Here is a 24,749-nt window from a genome sequence, read left to right on the forward strand (position 1 = left end):
TTCCGATCTAATATGCGGAAAAATACGGACATTATGATTCGGACAAAACTTTCAAAACATTTCTGTACTTATGGTTAGGGTTTTAGGGTTAGTGTTGGGGTAAAAAAAAATCAAAATGGAAGAAGTTGGGGGGAAAGGGGTTGAAAATTTTCACAATGCCGATTTTGGGCTATTTTCCGGAACCTCCGGATCCGAAAACGGGGATTTTTGGCAAAAATCTTTTTTTAAATAAACAAATTTGGGAGAAAATGGGGGTGGAGACAGAAGTCTTTCCGTTTTTTCAATTCTGCTTATTATAATAACGTATTTTTGTTGTAAAAAAACAAATGAAAAATTAAAACAAAATATCTTTAAAAACTTCGCTCAAACGAACTCGTCAATTTTAGATTAAGAAATGAAACTTCATTCATCAGTTCCTAAAGCAAAATAATTTTGAATAGCCTCAACAAGTTGTTTGGGGATGGATTTTGACTCACCTCCAAGTACACAGATTACTTTTTTGATTGTCGTCATTGCTACATAACATACTTTATGACAAACTGTATGCATATGAGTGAGAGATAGAAAAATAGACTTATCCAATAACTCGAGTATTTTCAAAAATCATGAATTCACAAGCAAGACTGTGAATATGGGACAGCCATAGAAAAGCTGGCCATACTTAAAGGCCTGAAATATGCTGGTGTTTTATATCCTCCGCCCCAGTGGTCTTTGATAGAACAGATCTTTGATCAACAGTGTTATAGTTGTAATATCTCACACACAGATTTCAAAGTTTGCTGTAGGAAAATTTTTTCTGGGAGGAAATTTTTTTATGAACCTGTTCGTCTTATTCCGTGGAGGCGCAATGGCCCAGTGGTTAGGGCAGCGGACTCGCGGTCATAGGATCGCGGTTTCGATTCCCAGACCGAGCGTTGTGATTGTTTATTGAGCGAAAACACCTAAAGCTCCACGAAGCTCCGGCAGGGAGTGATGGCGAACCCTACTGTACTCTTTCACCACAACTTTCTCTCACTCTTTCTTCCTGTTTCTGTTGTACCTGTATTTCAAAGGGCCAGCCTTGTCACACTGTGTCATGCTGAATATCCCCGAGAACTACGTTAAGGGTACACGTGTCTGTGGAGTGCTCAGCCACTTGCACGTTAATTTCACGAGCAGGCTGTTCCGTTGATCGGATCAACTGGAACCCTCGATGTCGTAAGCGACGGAGTGCCATCTTATTCCAGACATTGTTATTGCTGTAGCTTAGATAAAGGTTAGTCCTGGCCTTGCAGACCTATGATCAAAAGGTAATCCTGTTATGACCATACATCTTCCTTATGGGTATTGAATATCAAAGAAAACAGTATCCGGTATGACCTGCCTGTTTCAAGAAGATATAGCTGGTATTTCTAGTAAACCTGCCTCTTTACCTCTATAGTCATGTGGGTGGCTGATTAAGCTTTCAAATCAGGAAGTCAATGTTTAGCTGCATGTAGTAGATGGTATTTCTTTAAACGGTAAAGTAAGATGCAATCAAGTATAATCCTGTAATTTCCTCCCATTTTTCACCAGAGTTGAATAGCAACTAGTAGTTTGTGGGATTCTTAACAATAAACGACAACTGGGCTTGGCGCCCATTGTCTGTCTTCAAAGCAGTCAGTGACATCATCGTTAAAACCAGCAGGGGGTGACTTTATTTCTGTAAAGGAAGTGACTGTTAAACTAAGTGTTGTGAGATATAATTTATCTAGCATAAAAATGTGTTTAATAATTATTATTTGATATTAGAATTAAAGTTAAAAATTAAGTGTTCAGTAGTTGGGAACAAGGAAATAACAGAAAATGAATATTTTAGCTATTAAGTAACGGATGGATTCAACATACTGGGAAACGAAATTTGTAACCGGTACACACTGGGACGAGGCCACACCTTTGTAGGAGAAATCGGAACCAATGACACCCTGGTACACATGTGGTATATATTTAACATGCATGAAATACAAAGCCGGTCATAGAGTGGTGAAATGAAATACTTTGATGTATTTTGTATAACACTCTATGATTTCTGGATGTAATAAATTCACAAGCGTAGTACACACGCGCGCACGCACACATTCATTGATGTGTTTACTTATCGTTATAGGGATAGGTAGTTTATCTGTCTTTATAGACGTAAGCGAGAGGCGCAATGGCCCAGTGGTTAGGGCAGCGGACTCGCGGTTTCGATTCCCAGACCGGGCGTTGTGAGTGTTTATTGAGCGAAAACACCTAAAGCTCCACGAGGCTCCGGCAGGGGATGGTGGCGAACCCTGCTGTACTCTCTCACCACAACTTTCTCTCACTCTTACTTCCTGTTTCTGTTGTGCCTGTAATTCAAAGGGTCAGCCTTGTCATACTGCGTCACACTGAATATCCCCGAGAACTACATTAAGGGTACACGTGTCTGTGGAATGCTCAGCCACTTGCATGTTAATTTCACGAGCAGGCTGTTCCGTTGATCGGATCAACTGGAACCCTCGACGTCGTAAGCGACGGAGTGCCAACAACAACAACAATAGACGTAAGCGTAAGCCGCATGGTTAAGAAGTTCTTTTTGCAACCATATGACACTGGGTTTGCTCCCACAGCACATTACCGTAGACAAAAGTTTTTATAAACGCGCGCGCGCGCACACACATACACACACACACACACACACACAACTGCATCCGAAGATAGGCTGACCGACTGCTAGGCATGAAGTGAACAACTTCTGGACTAAGGGCACCTTACCACCTCTCACTTCCTCTTCAAATGCCAATACAGTGGCCTACACCCTTCCGATCATGTTGGTGTTGTACCAGCTCCCTTCAGAAACTTCTAGCAGTTTTTGAGGGGAAGAAGAACTCGATTTATCGATCCCAGCACTTGATTGATACTTATTTTACCGACCCCGAAAGGATGAAAGGCGGAATTTGATCTCTGAACGTCAAGACGGACGAAATATCACTAAGTATTTTGTTAGGTGTGCTAACGGTTCTACCATATCACCGCAATAACAACAACAACAACAATAACGATAATAATAATGATGATGATGATTGTGTATGTGTGGCTGTATGGTTACGAAGTTTGACCAATGCCTTATGAGTAAAATTGTTAGACACAAACTGTTGTCGGATCTTTTTTAAAACGGGGGCCACATTTTTCATTAACGAAACACTTTGAAACTTGGAACACTGGTAGAATGTGTCATATAAAACATCTTTTTCTCTTAGTCTTCTTTAAAAAAAAAGAAATCCATAAATTATTCCATGTTAAAGTTGTCGTATTTCTGTAATTTCAACCAATCACTGACGTCCATTCAGCCGATATACATTAAGTGCCGACTACATAAACAAACGATTCTGAAACAATTAATCCTAACCCTAACCCTAGGGTTAGGGTTAGGGTTAAAGCAAATTTAAAATGAAAAAAGCAAATAAAACGAAGAATTGTTTGTTTATGTAGTCGGCCTTTAATGTATATCGGCTGAATGGACGTCAATGATTGGTTGAAATTATCGAAATAAGACAATTTTTTACATGAAATAAATTCGAATACAAAAATATTTTTCTGTTCTATAACACAAAATAGATAAGTATACGAAGTTTGAAAGTCTTTCCGTACCAAAAACACTACGTAAAACATTAATGAAAAATGTGGCCCCCGTTTTAAAAAAGATCCCTGTTGTCTTTAAATCCATCTTATATACTTGTATGAATGGGTGTATCTCTATGTTTATCACCCATCACTTGACAACTTGTGTTGGTTTGTTTACGTTCCTGTAATTAAATGGTTCGGTTGAAAGAACGATAGAATAAGTGCCAGATTTAGTATTCACTGGGATCGATACGATCGAGTTACTCATTCATGCCGGTGCTACAGCATGGCCGGTCTCCAGTGACTGAAACAACTATCAGTATAAAATGAGTAAAAGAGCGTGTGTACATGTATGCGTGTGTGAATTCATGTATGTGTCTATGTATTTGTGTACCGGTGTAATACGGAGCGTTGTTTTGCACCTAATTACGTTGAACGGTAACTGAGCCATTCAATAAATAAAGATCGATAAGATAAATACCAGTTTGAAGTAAGCACTGAATTCAATACAATCGCATGAAAACCTTCGAAAACGATGTTCTATTATGGTTGTAATCTAATGTCTGAAATCAATTAGAGTAGTGGTTCCCAAGCATTTTCTGGCTGCCGCCCTTTGGCACCCGGGCCCATATTGCTAGCCACCCTCCACTACTACCAACACAAACACAGACCACTTTCTGCAGCAAATTCAAAACAACTGTATTTCACGAATAAAATTTAACCTAATTAACCCAATATATATTTTTTTTATATCCATCACCTCCTTTTGGCCACCCCGTTATCGACACACTTTTTTTCAATCACCCCCCCCCAAAAAAAAGGGGCACTACCACCGACTTTGGGAATCACTGAGTTAGAGAATATGTTGTTGTTGGGCACTCTGTCGCTTACGACGTCGAGGGTTCCAGTCGATCCGATCAACGGAACAGCCTACTCGTAAAATTAACGTGCAAGTGGCTGAGCACTCCACAGACACGTATAACCTTCACGTAGGTCTCGGGGAGATTCAGCGTGACACAGTGTGACAAGGCTGGCCCTTTGAATTACAGGCACAACAGAAACAGGAAGAAAGAGTGAGAGAAAGTTGTGGTGGAAGAGTACAGCAGGGTTCGCCACCATCCCCTGCCGGAGCCTCGTGGAGCTTTAGGTGTTTTCGCTCAACAAACACTCACAATGCCCGGTCTGGGAATCGAAACCGCGACCCTATGACCGCGAGTCCGCTGCCCTAACCAGTGGGCCATTGCGCCTCCACTAGAGAATATACCATGCCCTGAAAAAGATGATGATGAAATATAAATCTCTTTTTAAGTACAATTAAAGCTTAGTATAGCTGAACCACTTCTACTCTCTTCCATTCATAGATATGCACCGGACATTCATAAGAAATTCCTTTTGCCTGACAGCCGATGCCTGTCTGCTCCCAGAAAATTCTCTTGGGAATAGATCTCAGGTCTTTGATTCCTTATCCCCTCATCATAAGGAGCGGCGGGAATATGTCATCACCGCTACTCCAGTAAACATGCATTCCTATTTTTGGGTAATTGTACCATTGCATTTTATTATTTACTCTTCGAGTTTTTCATGATGCAAGGTTTTCATTAGCGCGTACTAATTGTTATCACCAGTAGTTTGCTCTTCGAATATCCCCTAAAAGAAACGTACAAATTGCTTCCGTTATCCTTTTATTTTCACTCTCTCTCTCTTTTTATCGTTAACTTATTTGTCCTCTTTTCCGTTATTTGCTCTTTTTTTTTATCCAGTGACTCTTCTTTATCTATCGCAGATATGTACAGAAAAACAAAAGTTGTCTAAATAAATATCGTTAATTGTATAATAGAATGCTGTTGAGTATTACAAAACTGGTAGCTTTGGACAGAGTAATGAATAAACAAGAAAAAGTTTTTCTGAAAGCGAAGAAATAGCATTCACTAAATATAAATTATCTATAGAAAAACGAAAGACGACGGACAAAACGGATTAATGATTTTAATTCTTATACATTATTTTATACTCTTTTATTCTTTTACTTGTTTCAGTCATTTGACTGCGGCCATGCTGGAGCACCGCCTTTAGTCGAGAAAATCGACTCCAGGTCTTATTCTTTGTAAGCCTAGTACTTATTCTATCGGTCACTTTTTGCCGAACCGCTAAGTTAGGGTGACGTAAACACACCAGCATCGGTTGTCAAGCGATGGAGGTGGGGGGACAAACACAGACACACAAACACACCCGAGGCTATAGTAGAAGACACTTGCCCAAGGCGCCACGCAGTGGGACTGAACCCGGAACCATGTGGCTGGTAAGCAAGCTACTTATCACACAGCCACTCCTGCGCCTATGAATTGTTTATGAATTGAAGAAAAGTCAATAAACAGAAAGTATTTGTCGTAAAACAGATAAAAAAAGAAAATCATAAGAAAATAAAATCATAACATTTCTACGAAATAAATGTCCCTCCCTACATGTTACACATTGCAGTTTGTATAAAATAATATGAAAATATCATTCTAAGAATGACAGCTTGTCAATGTAAATCTTTTGATTTATATATATGGTACACGGAACTAGTTAAGAAGGCCGTCTGATAAAGCGATTGGATGGGCTCATCCTTTTACTAGTTTTGCCCCTATTAATAACCAGGATTGGGTTGGGTACTTCCTTGTAGCAAAAGAAAATGATCAAATAACTGACATAACTGACATAAAAATAAGCACTGAGGTCGATTTGATCAAGTTAATCAATGAAGCCGGTGTTACAGCATGACTACTGCTCAATGACTAAAATAAGTCCAAGAGTAAAATGTGTATGAGTATGAAAGAAAGAAAGAAAGTGTGTGTGTGTGTGTGTGTGTGTGTGCGCGCGCGTTTGTGTTTGTACCGGGTAAGGGATCTTTTTTAAAACGGGGCCACATTTTTCATTAACGAAACACTTTGAAACTTGGAACACTGGTAGAATGTGTCATATAAAACATCTTTTTCTCTTAGTCTTCTTAAAAAAAAAAAGAAATCCATAAATTATTCCATGTTAAAGTTGTCGTATTTCTGTAATTTCAACCAATCACTGACGTCCATTCAGCCAATATACATTAAGTGCCGACTACATAAACAAACGATTCTGAAACAATTAACCCTAACCCTAACCCTAAGGTTAGGGTTAGAGTTAGGGTTAGGGTTAAAGCAAATTTAAAATGAAAAAAGCAAATAAAACGAAGGTATGGAGATTAAATACGCTTTACATCGTTTAATGAGCCAAAGGAGTAAATGTAAACAACTGAATACTTGTCAGTGATTGGTTGAAATTATCGAAATAAGACAATTTTTTACATGAAATAAATTCGGATACAAAAATATTTTTCTGTTCTATAACACAAAATAGATAAGTATACGAAGTTTGAAAGTCTTTCGGTACCAAAAACACTATGTAAAACATTAATGAAAAATGTGGCCCCCGTTTTAAAAAAGATCCCGGGTAAGAGATAGTCCTAAAGTTATAAAATACGAAAGGGAAACGAAGAAATTAGTAAAACATTTATAAGAAAATCGAAAATTTGGAAATAGTAAAATGTACAATTACGTGGTTTAGCTATATGTGATCAATATTTCCTTCGTTTCTTTATAGTTATTAAAAGAATATTGTCATAATGGCGAAAATCGGTGATGAAGAGGTGGATATAAAGTTTTAAGATAGTGACAAAAAAAAAAGGGAGAGCGGAGGGTGACTGCAGTAAATGAGAACAAGAAAAAGAAAGGGGTGGGGAGAAATGGGTTTTGAGTAAAGATGGTATTCAAAATAAGTAATGAAAGCAATATTTTTATTTAAAATATGTCTAAATTGCAATATTTAAGATTTCTTTATCATTTTAGACTAGTCTAATAGGTTGTTCATTGTTTTGGATACATTAGTAATTATACTTTAGAATCATTATTTATGAAACACGGAAAAAATCGTATTTTTTTTTTCTCACTGAGTTAAATAAAACAATGAAGTAAGAAAAACCCCATTAAATCGTTTATTTATTGAAATTTTTTCTGTGATCTTTTTTTCACTGGTCCATTTTAGTTATGCACATGTCAGTCTATCTCCAGAAGACCTAGTGTTTATTCTGAGCTGCACAGTATGCTTTCCAGACACGAAACAAAACGTTTGCATTGAATAAACTCATAATTAAATACGTGCAAGCGAAGTGCCAGCGAATGTTTTACAAACTACAACATAAAAGTAAAAAACAAATGGCTTCAAGATGAAATCGAAGTGTTTTAATTGAAGAAATTGTTTCTATAATTTCGTAGTAAAATCTTAATACACACTTTAAAAAGAGATATTCATTTGCTTAGCTGTTCAATGTGGCAATAGCAACTCACATAGATGTGGACATGCTTTTCAAAGAGAGACAAGATTTGCATATAAGCAAATTTTTGCGTACATCTACAGCAAAGAATTAGAAGTAATGTTGCGAATGTATTCGTTGGCTTCTGGTAGCTGTGATAACGACTGGTTGAGTTGAATAAAAATGTGTTTCTTGGGCTGCGTGAAAGAAGTAACTGACAACGCCAACGAACACTTAACAGAAGATTTTTATTATTGCACATAAAGTTAAACTGTGTTGGTCTTTACAAATAATAAGACCAATAATTACATAGTAGGAGAGACATACTGCTTGGAGTTTACAACAAGCTTACTGATACAGCAATCTATGGCTGGCCCAACATAACTGGAAACGGTTGTGTTATATTCGTGGCGACGGAGGTTCTTGTGTGCCTGTCTTAACCGTCTTCCTAGGTCATCTAGCTGTAACAATAATGGAGACACATCGCACAGCTACCGCCAAAAACTCCAGTTTTCTATGGCACAAAGAAGATTCTAAAAGATTGGATCACGTGATGACTTGACGCTGATTGGTTGCTTCATAGACCGATCACGTGAAATTGCTGTGACTGTGGTTAGGGCGTGATGCATGACCTATTACCTAGCGGTTCGGTTTTGAATCACTGCTACAGTAACATTATCTGCTACTCAGATACCGTAAGTACTCGGGCATTAACTTCTACTGTCACAATTAAACGTATTTCTAAAATGCTCTTCATTATTGTATTTCTTTTCTCTAAAGCTCATTAGGCACATGTAGATATAAATTGTATTGAGTCGGTGGAAAAACTTTTACGCGGCCGCTCTAAGTTCAGTAGATATCCCCTTCACATATCTTACAAACTAATATAAAAAAAGGATATAATAACGTCGCCTCTAATGCAATCACAAGCAAACTTTAAAATTACCTTGAATTTCCTTTAGTAGTGCAACCGGCCTGATATGAACCATGTCTCTTGTTGAAAAAAGCTACTCATGCCTTTTCAAATGTATATCAAAAAGAAAGGCTGGCCTAGGCAGGCATAAGTTTGCTTAGTTAAGACTAAGCTACAACCTATAAGATGTACTTTCTTTCTAATTTTGGCATAAGGCTACCAATGTTAAAGGAGAAGCACATCAATTACATAGACCCTGGTACTTCATTTTATCGTTCCCAAAAGGATGAAAGACCAAGTTGATCACGACGAGATTTCAACTCAGAATAACTGTCACTAAACATTTTGTCCGACGCGCTAATGATTCTGCTAGCTCGTCACCTTAAGATATGATATTGGTTTCACATTTTGGCACAAGGCCAGAAATGTCAGGGAGGGCGTAAGTCGATTAAATCGATCCCAATGCTCAACTGGTACTCATTTTATCGATCCCCAAAAGGATAAAAGCAAAGTCGACCTCGATGGAATTTGAACTCAAAACGTATGAACAGGCGAAATGCTGCCCATCACTTTTCCCGGTGCGGTAACGATTCTGCCAGCTCGCCGCCTAGAAAGGATGAAAGGCAAAGTTGATCTCGCCAGAATTTGTAAGGACAGACGAAATGCTGCTAAGCATTTTTCCTGGCTGGCTAAAGATTCTGCCAGCGCGTCACCATAATAGCCTATAATATATTAATATAAAGTAAAGGCGGCGAGCTGGCAAAATGGCTAACAGCCGGACAAAATGCTTAGTGGCATTTCTTCTGTCTCTGTGTTCTGAGCTCAAATACCGCCTTTCATCCTTTCCGGGTCGATAAAATAAATACCAGTTGAGCACTGGGGTCGATGTAATCGATTTATACATTCTCTCAAAAGTGCTTGTACTAAAATTTGAAACCAATACATTAATACAAATGTGTATTACTATGACGGCTATTCTTCTGGCTATTCAGTTAATTCTTATATAGATAAATGTAGATATAGATTTTAGTTTTGAGACATCATTTTATTGTTAACACTTAAGATTAATTACAGAGTTAACATTTCTTTATTTTCGTTGCATTTTTTCTTTACCAGTTCATGATTTTACGAAATATGTTTTAAGAAAACTGAGCACAAAACGGCTTTGTTGTTATCAGTAAAGTGTGATGTGAATATAGTTTCTACTGGAATATTCTAGAAGAATTTAAGACAATCATGAGCAAACTGCGGCCCGCAGAACTTTTTGAATGGCACGCCGACAAAAAATTCTCTTGAATTTTTTTTTTAGTAGTTTAGTCTACCCGATGATGAGCCTCGATAAAGGTTGCTCATACCTGGTTTAATGAACGCAAATTATTTTTTCCAGAATGATAAACGAAGATGGATGAATGGTTAGTTTCAGGTATCAGATGGAGATTCATTTGAAAGTTACAAAAATCTATATGTAAAAAAATGTGTGTGTGTGAGCGTTTGTGTGTAACCAAACGTTCGTATTTTCCTCTTGAATGAATAGGTTATTGTATAAGAGATATTGACTCCTTTGTTTGTTTTTTTTACCTTAGATGTCTGTTTGCTTATAAACAATTTTCTTCTGTTTAAACTGAAACACTGTAACAAAATATTTGACGAATTGAAATTTAAGACTATATGCTACGGTATCGGACAATGAATGGCTGATGACGTTAATGCAGTGACACGTTTTGTTGGTTGTGATATTTTCATTTATATAACAAGAAACAAAATATTCCATTTCTTTTTTTACGTTTCTTGAAGGTCATAACCGTTGCCAGATGAGCATTTTGTGTGTTATTTAAACACTTTATGACTATAGCGCTGAACCCCAGACGAAATGCCATACACTATTTTAGATTCATTCATCTATGCTCTGAGTTCAAATCCCATAGATTTCGGCTCCGTCATTCAACTTTCTGAGCGTCGATAAAATAGTCACCACACTTCACAATTACATGGAGTTGACTGTATGGATTAACATATTGTTTTCCGGTATACAAGTTGAGTTATTCAGACCAAAATTTACCGCCAGAAAAAAGGTCGATCGATTTTGAAGGACCAAAAGTTTCATGTGAAATACTGCAGGACTTGGGAAGCAGTGACAGTGTTTGAATGTTTACACAACATACGCTATATACTATGTCGACTTGGGCACCGGAAAATACGGAATAGCATTTGCATTCAATAATTGGCAAAAAGATCATATTTGATCAACATCTATTTTAACGATTCGGATTCTGAACCATAACATCTAGGAAAACTAGCATCTTAAATTATTTTAAATTAATTTCGGTGACAAATTGATACCAATCTTACAATGAACCAAATGAAAAACTCGCATACGGAAATAAGTTCTTACCAACTATCGTTAAAAAAAATCTAGTTAACAAAAAATAAAATAAAAGACGGTAATGAATCTTTGACCTATTGACAAAGATTTTTATAAAGCACTTTTTAGCAAATTTAATAATAAGACCATTAGTTTGATGAATTCTTTATTATTTCATATAAAATCAATTTTTAACGATTACTTCAACAAAAAGTTTAAGCATACACACATCAAACCTTCCTAATTCGTCGCTAAAAGTGAAATTCAATAACGAAGACATCAATAGAATTATTATTGATGTTTTCGTTATTGAGCCCATATCAGCCCTGATTAAGTAATCCTATGGTCAAAAGCGTTTCAGCAGTGACCTTTCACCATTGTGTAGTAATGCATTATAATATTTGCCATTCTTTTTGTAAGACAGTGACGTGCAATTTGAAAAAGTTAAGCTGCTGTTTCTAGCAAGTAGGGCGAGCACACAGTAACTTTCTAGTTGTTTCATGAATTCTGTTGCTGAGGCCACAGTCCGTAAGAAAACCGAATATGACGTGAATGCAAATTACTTGAAAAGTCATTGCTTTCAGTGTATGAATAGTAACAACCAAGAAAAGATTTCGCCCCCGAATCTCGTTTTTAAAAGATAGAATTAAAACAAGGGGCATACGAAAATAAACGGAATACTATTGAAAAACGATTTCGGATTGACTGCTTAGATATGTGTTTAGGTATGAGAGTGAATATTGTTAAAGGGTTTGTGATGTAGCGTGTGATGTACCGTGAAATCTATTCTTCGCATTTCCTGTAAAAGCCCACGTAAACAGTATTATTATGGAAGGTAGAAGGCATACATTTTTTAAGTAATGCAGGACAGTATACAAAACAAAATAATAGCAAGAACAAATTATTTTACATTTCGGTATCATAATCCTATTTTTTAACTTTATGGAAGAAAATAATCCCAGTGGTTACAAGTCTTATAGATAAGATGTTGGCTCAGTGTTTCTCAGAGTGTGTTGTAAAGTGGGGTACGGATTGAAAAGGTGGGAGAATTATCTATGACAAGATTTAACTATGTTAAAACTTGTCTAATACAATAGTAAAGAAAGCATTATATGGATGCAATCTCTTTCATCTTCTCATTAATAAAGAGGGCATAATCGTTAGCACGCCGGGCAAAATGCTTAGCGCCATTTCGTCCGTCTTTACGTTCTGAGTTCAAATTCTGTCGAGGTCGACTTTGCCTTTCATTCTTTCAAGGATGATAAAATAAGTATCCATTTGAGTAGTGGGGTCGGTGTTAGCGACTTCTTCTTCCCCTCAAAAACCGCTGGCTCTGTGCTAAAATTCGAGAAGAGGGAAAAGGTGGCGAGTTGGCAAAATTGCTAGCACGTCGGATAAAATTCTTTGCAATATTTCTTTCGGCTTTTTACGTTCTGAGTTAAAATGCTGCCAAGGTCGAGTTTGCCTTTCATCCATTCGAGATCGATAAAATAAGTACCATTTGAGCACGATGTAATCGATAAGGCCCTCCCACCAACATTACAGGCTTTGTGCATGTATTAGAAAAAATTATCTAAGAGGGGAAGTAGAAAACAACTTCGCTAATAATTTTGAGATAGTACAGGGATTTGTATTTGTCAGTTTGAAAACCGCGGCGGTGATTGACATTCCGAATTTTGAGGCCAAATTATAGATGTTCTGATTGAAATAAACACCCATATCTTCTTATTCTAATTTTCTACCCATCCCCAACTTCAAAAGATTTTTTTAATACCAGCATTATGTTGGAGTATTATACAAAAGATAAGGCGGCGAGCTGACAGAATCGTTAGCACGCCGGGCGAACTGCTTAGCGGCTTTTCGTCCATCTTTACGTTTTAGATTAAAATTCCTCTGGAATTGACCTTGCCTTTCATCCTTCGGGATCGATAAAATAAGCACCAGTGGAACACTGAGGTCGACTTAATCGACTTTGCCCCTCCCCCAAACCTGCTGGTCTTATGCCAAAATTTTGCATTAAGTTCACCCCGTTTCTGCACTTTTATTAATGAATATTTTTTTTAAAAAAGAAAAATGAGGTGACGAATATTCTTAATGTATGATAAGTACAACAACAATAGCAAAAATCATTGTCTGCCAGAATTCGAATATGAATTCGTTTTCAAATCATTTTCTCACACATAAGTAGTGATAAAACCTGTTTATTTTTACCTTGTAATGTCTTTGTTATGCACTTTTTCGGGGGTCAGTCACATTTTCTTTTCATCCATTATCTGCGCTCGACTATCATAATCTATTAAATTTCTTTGCAGACCTAGTAATTTAATTTCTAATACAATGATCATGTCTTTGTCAAGTAGTTTTGTAAAGAGAGACACATTAAAATAAGAGACTAGGTGAGATGGTAGTAGGTTATTCTCAGGAAGTACGAATTAAATCACGTTTCTTTGTTTACCTGATGGTTTTTCATAGACAAAAGGAGGCGTAAGTTAGCTTCACAGAAATATTTGACTTCTTTCATGAATGAAATTTTGTTTTCATTACATAATATATCAAGATATATACAAATATCTTGAACGAAATTTTCCACCAGAAAATGAATTTCCCCCCATAAATAAATGATGATTACGGTACCAAATAAGTTTTTTTTTTTTTTTTTTTTGAGAATAATGAAAATAAAATTAAGAAAACTCAATTTAAAGTGTGAATCGTTAAAGCGATGCGATATGGTTCAGTCCATATGAAGCTTTGTTACGCGAGTTTATATGTAATTTTGTTTAACTATTATATTAAAACATGAGCCAGACTGTCAGATGTTGTTATACACCGCTGATCACAGAGCTCTTCTTCGCATTGTTGCGGCTTTAGAGTGATGCCACTCTGCTGGCTAAGCAGGTAAGTCAACATTCCTCCTGAATGGAATGACAATCCCTCGCAGAGTTACCCATTTTAGCTGAGAGAACTTGAGCAACATGAAACGAAGTATTTTGCTCTAGAGCACAACGCCGGTCTGGGAATTGAAACTGCGATCTTGCGTGCAACATCTTAGTCACTAAGCCATGCGCCTTCACATTAAAGCATCGGTCAATTGAAATATATATTGATAGGTGTTACCTCTCTCATTAGAATCACGGAGGTAGCCAGGATTTCAGTCTAGGAAATTTTCAATTACTTAAATTGTTCCACTATTAGCCGTCTAATTTGTTCTTTCATGTGCATGTACGTGTATATCATATACAATATATATAACTGGGAAAGGAAGAGTTCATGCAGATCAGTCGAAAACACTCTGGCTACGAATGAGAAAATAAGACCAATTTAACCCTTTGCTTGTCTGTATCACGTAACACAGCATATATTTCCCTGGCGTCCACGCATCATATACTAATGCAGTATTGGCAAAATTCTTTGGGCTGAAGGTGACACTATCCTTCTTGCGCATGCGTGGAAATTTTCGCATCACCGGTAGACCGCGTCAGCTCCCGGCTGTTACATCTAGAGTACAAACATGTAGTGATTGCTCGTCGGATTTTCGTTTTCACCGAACACATCCAGTAGAGATATTGCATCAAGTTTTGCCAAAAGCTTGGTGATCCTCAAGTTCAAATCATTCAAAAGATTCAGTAGGCCTTTAGCGATGATGCCATGGATAAAAATCAGATCAAAGAGTGGTAAAACCACTTCAAACATGGTCACATCTCAGTGGAGAGTGAGGTAAAACTGTTAAATGTTGTTATACATTATTCCCACCAAAGTCATCTTCGTTTTTCATCCTTTCGGGAGTTCAAAAAAAAAAAAAGGAAATACTTGCAAAATACTAGAAATGATTTGATCCCAATCTTCAAATTTCTAGCCTTGTGCCTATTTATATGAGAAATCCTTGCTATTCCATCAGTCTTGTTTATATTACGTGCTTTCACTGCACACCTGAACGCAGTTAAGTGTGCAGTGTCGAATAATAGTGCTATTTTCTACATATTGTGTATATGTGTAAGAGAAGATTTGGTTCTGTATCATCATCACCATCATCATCATCGTTATCATCATTCTCGTCATCATTTGATTATCTTCAGCTACCTCTTCTTGTAAACGACTATCAAAATATTCAAAGAAATCCCGAACTTTTCTTTATAGATGGGTGAAATATGAAGAAGATGTTGAGGAAGGAGGAGAAAGATGGTCGAAACCTCATGTGGCATCTTTATCTTTACATTCCTTGTTCGAACTCCGAAGCTGTATGATGTCTGGTGCTGTGATGCTAGACATGGACGCACATAATCTATCTCAAGTGATAGGTAAGGAAATTAGTAATGTTATCAAACTGATATAACTTGTAGCGCATTTCAGTACCCGCAGTTGTAGCAACATGATCAGAGCTAATTCATTATAAAGAACCATCTAAAATATACTAATACTTCATTCCGAACTCCTGGGTTTGCTTAACGTACAGGATCATAAACCTTTCTATTTCCCCATTTAGAAAAGTAAGAAACAAATAAATATATGTCGGTCTCAGTTGTTTGATCAGCTGAGTTACCTAATCACGGAATTAGTGTGAAAGTGTCTGTGTAATCGTCAAGTAAAAATCAGCGTGACACAGTGTATGATAAGCTTGAACTTTTGAATTACGAGTACAGTCCACTGGACTGGCTTCTGTGCAATTTCCATTTACCCAATTTCGCTCACAAGTTTTGAATCCCTTGTGGCTATGGCAAAAGACACTTGCTTATGCTACCCCCGCTGTGGGACCGAACGTTAAAACTCGTTTTTGTAAAGCAAACTTTCCCCATTCGGCTATGCTGCATCCAATATACAGTAAAAACGGCTTTATATCAAGAGTTTGTGTCTATAGTATAGCTTTGGTTTTCTAAAACTGTATAACCTCGTAGCAAGCCCGGAAGGTTTTGGAGGTGCAGGTGTAGCTGTGTGGTATGAAATTTGCTTCCCAATCACATGGGTCCAGGTTCAGTCCCACTGTGTAGCACCTTGGGCAAGCGTCTTCTACTATAGCCTCGGGTCGACCAAAGCCTTGTGAGCGGATTTGGTAGACGGAAATTGAAAGAAACCAAACCCGTTGTTTATACACATATATGTAAATGCCTCTGTGTGTGTGTGTGTTTGTGTCTGTATTTGTCCCCTCACCACTGCTTGACAACCGGTGTTGGTGTGTTTATGTCCCCGTAACTTAACGATTCGGCAAAAGAGACCGATAGAATAGGTAATAGGCTTAAAAAAATAAGTCCTAGGGTCGATTTGTTCTACTAAAACCCTTCAAGGCGGTGCTCTTGCATGGCCAGTCAAATGACTGAAACACGATAAAGGATAATATTCACTCCAGATGTAGCGTAACTCTGGAAATGGGATTAAATAACCGGGGCAAAGATTACAAAGGGTCCTATACTGAGAAAAGGTATTAATGAACTGCAGTCTATGAATCTATACGTTATCACTTGACCGTCTATGTTGGGATAATGTCATCGTGTATACACATTTTGTTGATGGCACTCCGTCGCTTATGACGTCGAGGGTTCCAGTCGATCCGATCAACGGAACAGCCTGCTCGTGAAATTAACGTGCAAGTAGCTGGTCACTCCACAGACACGTGTACCCTTAACGTAGTTCTCGGGGATATTCAGCGTGACACAGTGTGACAAGGCTGACCCTTTGAATTACAGGCACAGCAGAAACAGGAAGAAAGAGTGAGAGAAAGTTGTGGTGGAAGAGTACAGCAGGGTTCGCCACCATCCCCTGCCGGAGCCTCGTGGAGCTGTAGGTGTTTTCACTCAATAAACACTCACAACGCCCGGTCTGGGAATCGAAACCGCGATCCTATGACCGCAAGTCCGCTACCCTAACCACTGGGCCATTTCGCCTCCACCGTATATACACAATGCCTGGATGAAACAAAGGAACTGGATGGTTATGGCTTGAACGTCATTGATGATAATGCTGCTCTATCAGGGATGATACGGCGCTAAGCAAAAACTTGAATTAAGGCAGTGAGCCACAGAGGGAGGATCTAAGACTTGCTAGAATAAGCAAACAAACCTACCCCACATCACACACTACTATCTTAGAAAAGCAGAAGGAACCATTGGATATATAGGCTAGGAAAAAGACTGGGTGGTCATTAATAGAAAAATTTTCATTGTATGCATATACGTCCATGATTAATCTAGAGCTAAGCAACAACAGTAAGGAAAATACTGTGGTTTATAACAGTCATTTTAAATTTTCAACTTGGTTTGTTTTAAACCTTATATGGTGTAGACGTGGTCAAGTGTCGTCTTTCATGGTCTCGAATTAACCAATATCTTCCTCTGTGTGTGTGTGTAAGTCGCCGACAAACCGATACTCTATGAACATAGTCCCTTGAAATATTTGTCCTACATCGTGTTACAAACATCTTGTCACTTTCACTATCAAAAAATACAGTGAACCAGTGATCGGCCCTGTTGAAACCTATAACCAAGATGCTATTGTATACGAATTACAATATAACATATTTAAAAATATAAATAATAGTAATTTACAGTTTTGTCAATGACTAACAGCGTTTCTATATTTGCTAATTAGCCAGTAGAATATAGAGTCAATACTAAATCTATTCAATACCTTACCTACTAGACTACACTAATACTTCAGTTACTGAGTTCATGACTAACGTTCAGTATTGCTTTATTAAAAAAAAAAAAACCTTTCGATTTAACATTATATGCTAATAATACTGCATTATTGTCTTGTTTTGTTATTGTTTTGTTTTTCTTTTGTTATACACCGACTATGTGGTCTTGATCTTGTCAGCTGTCTACTAATAAATTCATTTATATCTATTAAAAATAGGAGAAATATCGTTAACCAAAATGATTTAGGCGCCCTTCTTCAGTAGAAATATTACGACACTTATTTCCCTTCCTTTAGTAAACTGCATCACTTTAGTTTAAAATTCTACATTGTAAATCAAAGTAAAGTTGGACAGTCTAATTAATTTTCAATGACTTTAGTGTTCCGCTATTGACATTTCCTTAGCGTCTGTATGACCTTTTTAAGTGAAAATTAGCCCTACTCTTGTTGGTTGATTGTAATAGAAAACTGATCCCAAATAACAAAATAAAAGAGTGTATATTTAAAAGCTAGGTTAAGTTGACTGACTGGTTTGTGGAGAATTTTCTTTCTTCCTTATTTTTTCTTAATCACTTGTTTGTAGCAATATATCCCGTTCTGTCAACATAGAGCATTTTAAAAGAATGAGAGTGTTACAAGGATCAAGTATCTCTAACCTTGCGCCGTTTTCTTTAAAACGAGTTGGCTTAATGACACTTCTTGTACAATAACGTATTTTTCACCAAAGTTGTTAAAAAAAAAACATCCGAAGTAATGAATGAGGGAGAGGAAAGAGAGAGAGAAGGGGCTTTTGTAGAGAATGGTTTACAAATAATCTGAATGAGTATACACCGTTAAAAAAGGAAAACACGTCAGTTAAAACATTTCTTCAAAGGGTTTTAAAAGAAAGTAATGTTAGTTTACGCTTCATTGACACTTTTCAATGCAAGGCGTCTTACGCTGAAAATTAAAAGAAACTTAAATATATCTTAATAAATATAATAGCTAATTCAGGTTAATCATACCATCTGAATACCTTTAAGTTTTTCATCCTTAGATATGGCAATGTGAATTTCAATTATGTTGCGATATAATTATTATATTGATTCACTTTTGTTACGAAATCTTCTCGATAGCTGGCAATTACATTTTCTATAGCCATTCAAATAAAGCAGCTCTTTTCATCAACTTCTAATACGACATTCTATGACTGACGCTAGCGATGGAATATCATATGTTCAGAAAACTCGTTTAGCAACGTTGATTTCCTTTCACCTAAATGTTCCATCATCTCTGCTTTCATACTGTGGAGTGAAATTTGAGTACATTTTCATTATGTTTCGTATACTGTTGCCTGAAGAAAATGTTTTTTCTTTCTTGTGTGTGTGTGTGTGTGTGTGCTTTCTTTCATTCAGTTTATGCTAAGATTTCCAATGAAAGAAACCAAAACAAAATGAATTCTGTCTTCGTTTGATTGAAACATAATGTTGGTGTTTTTCCAATCAATTGATTTACCATCTGTCAAACTTAATTGGCTTTGTTTCGTTATTAGTAATAAAACGAGTGTATATAAGAAAAAAAAAATAACATGTCCCCAAGTATTGAATTGATCCAAAGTAGGGTTAAATTCTACAGAAATCTTTATCACTAATTACCATTTAGATCCTTGTGATCGTTGCTTTATCCCAGGTCAGCTCTGATTGAGCAGACCTATGGACAAAGAGTTTCAGCCATGAACACCACATCTTACTTTCAAACAATGTACCCTGGACTATGTCTTCCATTATGTCCCTCCTTTTTTAAAACGGTTACGGTTTGGCTTAAGGGGAATGTAAAGGTTTTCTCTAGCTGATAGAGTGACTGCTCCTTGTTAGGTCAATTACCACAATTTCGGCATAGACATGTAGAATGATGTGCTTCTGTTCAGTCAGTTGCAGTCTGTTCAATTAATTGTGTTCGTTATATATTCAAATAACAAACTTTGGGAATGACTTCGTCACACACGATAGCCAACAGTAATGCTTCCAGGTAATGGAATCGGATTTTTCAATGAATTATATAAAGAAATAGTTCACAAAGTTCAGTCACTGATCTCCGCAATAATTTTCTTTTTAACTAAGTACCAAAAACCAAACCTGCTGAACAACAAACCTTATCGTAGAACTTGACAAGACTCTGATCAAAGACACAAATGAAAAAAATGTATTTCCGCAGTGAAACGAAAGAAGACTAACCCCAGAACTAATGATTCTACAGGAAGCTGTGCCTCTCTAGTAAAATGCGAAATTAAGAAAAGGAAACAAACTCCAGCTTAACTAGTAATCAGCAGCTTAATGACACTTTTGTGCTAAGAAATGTTTTTCTGTTTGAAGCACAACCAGCTTTAAGTAGCACAGTGCATTTTTCTAAAAGCTCGAATCTTCATATATGAAAGTTGGATGTTAAAACAAGAAGCGGGCTTTAACGAATTATGTTTGGTGAAAGAATTAGAGAAATTACTACAAAATTGATCGGTTACTGGAAGCGATTTGTACAAACACATGACCACGTACATAGACACATATATACACACATCGTGTGTGTGCATCGTGAGTGCATTATGTGTTCGCGCACGCGCGCGCATGTGTGAGACTACAGCGTTATTTAGAAAAACGTAAAAGAAGGTGGGAGTCACTATTAACTTCTGAATCGACGGAAACATTTTAAACAACAGAAGACTCCAGTTCATTACCAAGCTCTGAGCTAAAATATCATTTAGCTATAGTTTACTGTTGAATGAGATCTGATATCTCACAATCCAAAAGCCCTACTGACTATCATCTCTGCAGTCGTTGCAGCTAATGAAAAACGGGTCAGACAGTTAAGATCCAGTAAACTGAAGTAATTTGCTTATGGCATGCTGTACCACAGACCCTCCTCCCTTTTTTCTCAGAAAAATATTAACAACAAACCACACCACTTAATTCTGATACATAAGCAGCGTTATTACTTCTCCCATACGCGCAGTCGACGAGGAAATTTGATGTCCCTAAAATATAATTTCAGTTTCCTGTCGAAATACCGCATTGAGCCAATATTATTAACATTGAATCTTCACTATACAAGACTTAACTGAGAAGGTTCAGTCGTGGTGTACACATATTTGGCTTACATCTCCCCTGCACGATCCTCTACGGTCAGCTGCTTTATGATCAACACCTGGTTGGAGGACCAAAGATGCTGTTCAGATACTAACTGAAGATCATTTTGAAAAGAGGAATATAAACTCTTCCAAGTGCGGATGATATTGCTACTAGCCATTCATTTGTGTGATCTCTCAGTTGGAGAGGAGATTATTAAAGATACGGAGAATAAACATATTTAAGTCTGCCAGGAGAAATGAGAAACGAGGTATTCATGCAAAGCTGCTCGTAGTTTCTCCAATCTCTGTATGATCGAAGTCATACTTCTGTATGATCGAAGTGTGGGGATGTAAGAGTGTTGCACCAAAAGTAATGCAAAACTGGGGATGTTTATTTATTAACTGATAAAAGTCGTTCAAATTATATAGGCTGGTAGAGTAATTTTTCCTCTATACGAAGGTACTACTCCGTATAGTCTTTATCGCAAGCGATGCGTTTGCACTATCGTTGAATCCATCTCTCAAATCCAACACTTCTTCACAGCCACTTTCACCTTGTGTGTGATATCAAAGTATTATCTCCGAAGACTGTTCTTCATAGGGACCAGATCCGGTCAGACGGGACCAACCTAGTTTGCCGATTACTTGATTCTCTAAGCCTTTTGAGCCACCCAATGTACTGCTCAGCATTCACGATACATTCACGTTCCAGAATATCAAGAAGAATGACACACTTGTCATAAAAAAGAAAAAAAAAGCATTCTGACTTTCTGTGCCAAACACCGGCTAGCACTTGAAGTTTGAAGAAGAGGTCTGACGCCATTCCTTGGACTCATCCATCGTTTTTTGGTCATAATGAAACATCTATGTTTCATCCCCTATTACCTGATCCGAAAAAAAAAAGTGTGTCTTCATTGGTTTCCAGCAAATTAGAGCACATATCGACACGTCTCTCCTTGAAATCAGGTTTCGGCTACCGAGGTACACATTTTGTATAGACTTTCAGATGTTCAAAGTTGTTCGCTATCATCTGTAATGCATTGAGACCACAGTCTATATGTACAGTAAGCTCAGGAATTGTGACTCAACTGTCCGCGCGAATCATATCGACGCTCTCTGGCGTTTCATGTCAGTAGCTGGAATTGATGGTCTTCCACTGTCCATCCTCTTCGGGCATGATCATAATCGATTTCTTCCTCTTCTTCTTAGATAGAAAGAAAGAAAGAAAGAAAGAGTGAGAGAGAGAGAGAGAAGAATCTACTCCAATACAAATCTGTTAACTTAATAATCAACCACGAAATTATGAAAGAGGCAAAGTTGGCCTCGGCGGGATTTGAACTAGGAGTGACGAGAGCAGTTAATGAGACGTTAAAGTCTCTGCTAATTGTCTGCCTTAATATATACACGCATACGCGCACAGTCATTTTCACACACGCACACGCGTATATATACACATGTATGAGACAAGGCATGTCCGTATACTACCCACCTCATCTTTGCATGGAAAGACGACTTAGAACGACGACGTCTATGACGATGATGACGCTAGCAATCATATGAGTGTGTGTTTCTGTCTGTATGTCTGTACTTACATATGCATGTATTTATGTGGGAACTACTTAGCCGTTGCCTCTTCATATGCTTGCGACTCGAAATTTCAGAACTGTCACAAAACAGGACTTTGACGTTTGCTTCTTACAAAGCTTTGAAGTATATACATATGTTTGCACTTCAGTTTCGTTATCAAATAGTTTTATTATATTTTTCTGTCATGTATTTATTATGATTTTATATTATCACAATTTACAACAGTATTACCAGGACTACGATAAAATTGTCATTGTAGCATTATAGTATATATATTGAATGTGCGTGCGCGAGCGTATTTACGTTGTTTTATTACAGGCTGAAGACAACGTACTGAATACATAGAATAGGATATTGCTGATATCTATTACGCTGATTTCTCAAACTGGTCTGGCAGCAAGTAATGAAATAAGCATTCAGAGACCCAGCCTACCCTTTTGCGCCGCGTTGTTTCACTTAAATATATCTTGCATTTCGTCAGTCGGTAAAATTCTGAGTTGCAGCAGGCAATAACACACACACACACACACACACACACACACTATATCACTATATACATCTATATATTTAGAGAGAGGGAGAGAGAAAGAGAGAGATAATGTTATAATAAAAATCACAAACGCTGTGAAATACATTATTTCTGTTGTGACATTATCTTCCCTGGTTTAGCTGAGCGAGTGCTATTCTACTTGTTGAAGCTTTACAACATGAATTTTTATATATATATATATATATATATATATATATATAGTGATAATTGATCGATAAGTAATCAGGCATTAAGTAAGCCCGCATCCATTGTGCGTATTTTATCTTGTTGCTTCTTTCCTGTTTTTCCGTATGTCCCTTTGTAGCTCCCACCGCTGCTTGAGACATTCACATACTCTCACACATATATAGTAAAAGGTACGTGGCCAAGAGGCAAGGGTGTTGCACACGCAATTGCAAGACTGTGGTTTCGATTCTCACATCGGCAGTGTATTGTGTTCTTGAGCACAAACGCTTCATTTCGCGTTGTTCCCGTCCACTCAGCTATAAATGGGCAACCCTACGACGAACTGGCCGGCAAGGTGGTGTCTTTCGAAAGATACAACAATACGAGAAGATGCATTGTCACCAGCGGTGTGTAACAACATCCGATAGATTGGTCGATACTGTGATACAGTTATATGTTGACAGAGAAATGCATGGGCGATCGAGGCAGTCAGATTGTACGATGGCATAATTATCTTTGTTCATGCTTCTCAGTCCGGAATGGCAGATGAACAAAAGGTCTAATTTTACATAGTTCCTTTACCTTATTTTCGTGACCAGCAACTTCAATGGACATATTAGGCAGCAACCTGATAGATTGCACATGGAAGCTATGCATTTGGTCCCAGAATTAAAGACGGAACAAGGCTCTAGAAGTTCTGTAACGCAACTGATCTCATGATTTACAACGCGAACTTCAAGAAACCAACCAGTCACAAGTTCATCTATCAATCTGGTGGGCACACAAGGTATATTGACTACATTCTCACAAGAAAACGGGATAGAAAAATGCTTGGGTATGCAAATATATATGTGCGTGTGTGTCTCGACAGATGTTCTAACAAGAACTAGGGGCTCATCACTTCCAGATAGTCTTGCGGCGCACTCGTTCATTATCATGAGTATTTCTATGTCCTTCCACAATTATTTGATAGTCAACTAGTGAAGTAGTCAACTGTCGGCACTAGGCAAGCTTGGTGTGGAAACCAGTTGAGTCACCGACAACAAATAGTACCAGACTACATGTTACCAGTAGCACTTTTGAGCGACCGGACATCTCTCTCTCTCTCTCTCTTTCACACACACACGTTTACATATTCGTAAAACTGTGCTGGGATTCTCCGTTTGAGATGCTTAGACTGAACATATATTCACAAAGCTGTGTATATGATATACTCACTCAAATGCACATATTTGGGCACGAAAAAAATAACATGCACACTCATTGCATGAGCGCAGGTTTATTGATGAATGCATATAAATATGTGCACACACAAACTCATTCATATATCCACGGATACCAAGAGCTGTCTTGACTGAAACAAAAGAGTTTTGTTATTTTATTTTAGACTTGCTTGAATTCTGAAAGGGATGGAGGACTTAGATAAATCCCAAACTAAGAGCGTACAAATAGATGTTTAGAACTGAAAATAATGCTTAACTAAACTCGGTTGTTGGCAGGTTTTTGCACTTTAAATTA

At 37.5% G+C, this 24,749-nt stretch overlaps 1 protein-coding gene across 1 annotated transcript in view; it reads left to right on the forward strand.

The window, feature by feature from the left end:
• LOC106879538 (electroneutral sodium bicarbonate exchanger 1) overlaps positions 1-24,749 on the forward strand; it is a 161,385-nt gene that overhangs the window by 70,436 nt on the left and 66,200 nt on the right. The window contains exon 4 of the mRNA XM_052967632.1: positions 15,340-15,500. Within this exon, the coding sequence (XP_052823592.1) occupies positions 15,340-15,500 (161 nt within the window). The remainder of the gene's footprint in view (positions 1-15,339; positions 15,501-24,749) is intronic.

Source organism: Octopus bimaculoides, chromosome 4 (genome assembly GCF_001194135.2).
Source record: "Octopus bimaculoides isolate UCB-OBI-ISO-001 chromosome 4, ASM119413v2, whole genome shotgun sequence".
In the NCBI taxonomy this organism is placed as follows: Eukaryota; Metazoa; Mollusca; class Cephalopoda; order Octopoda; family Octopodidae; genus Octopus; species Octopus bimaculoides.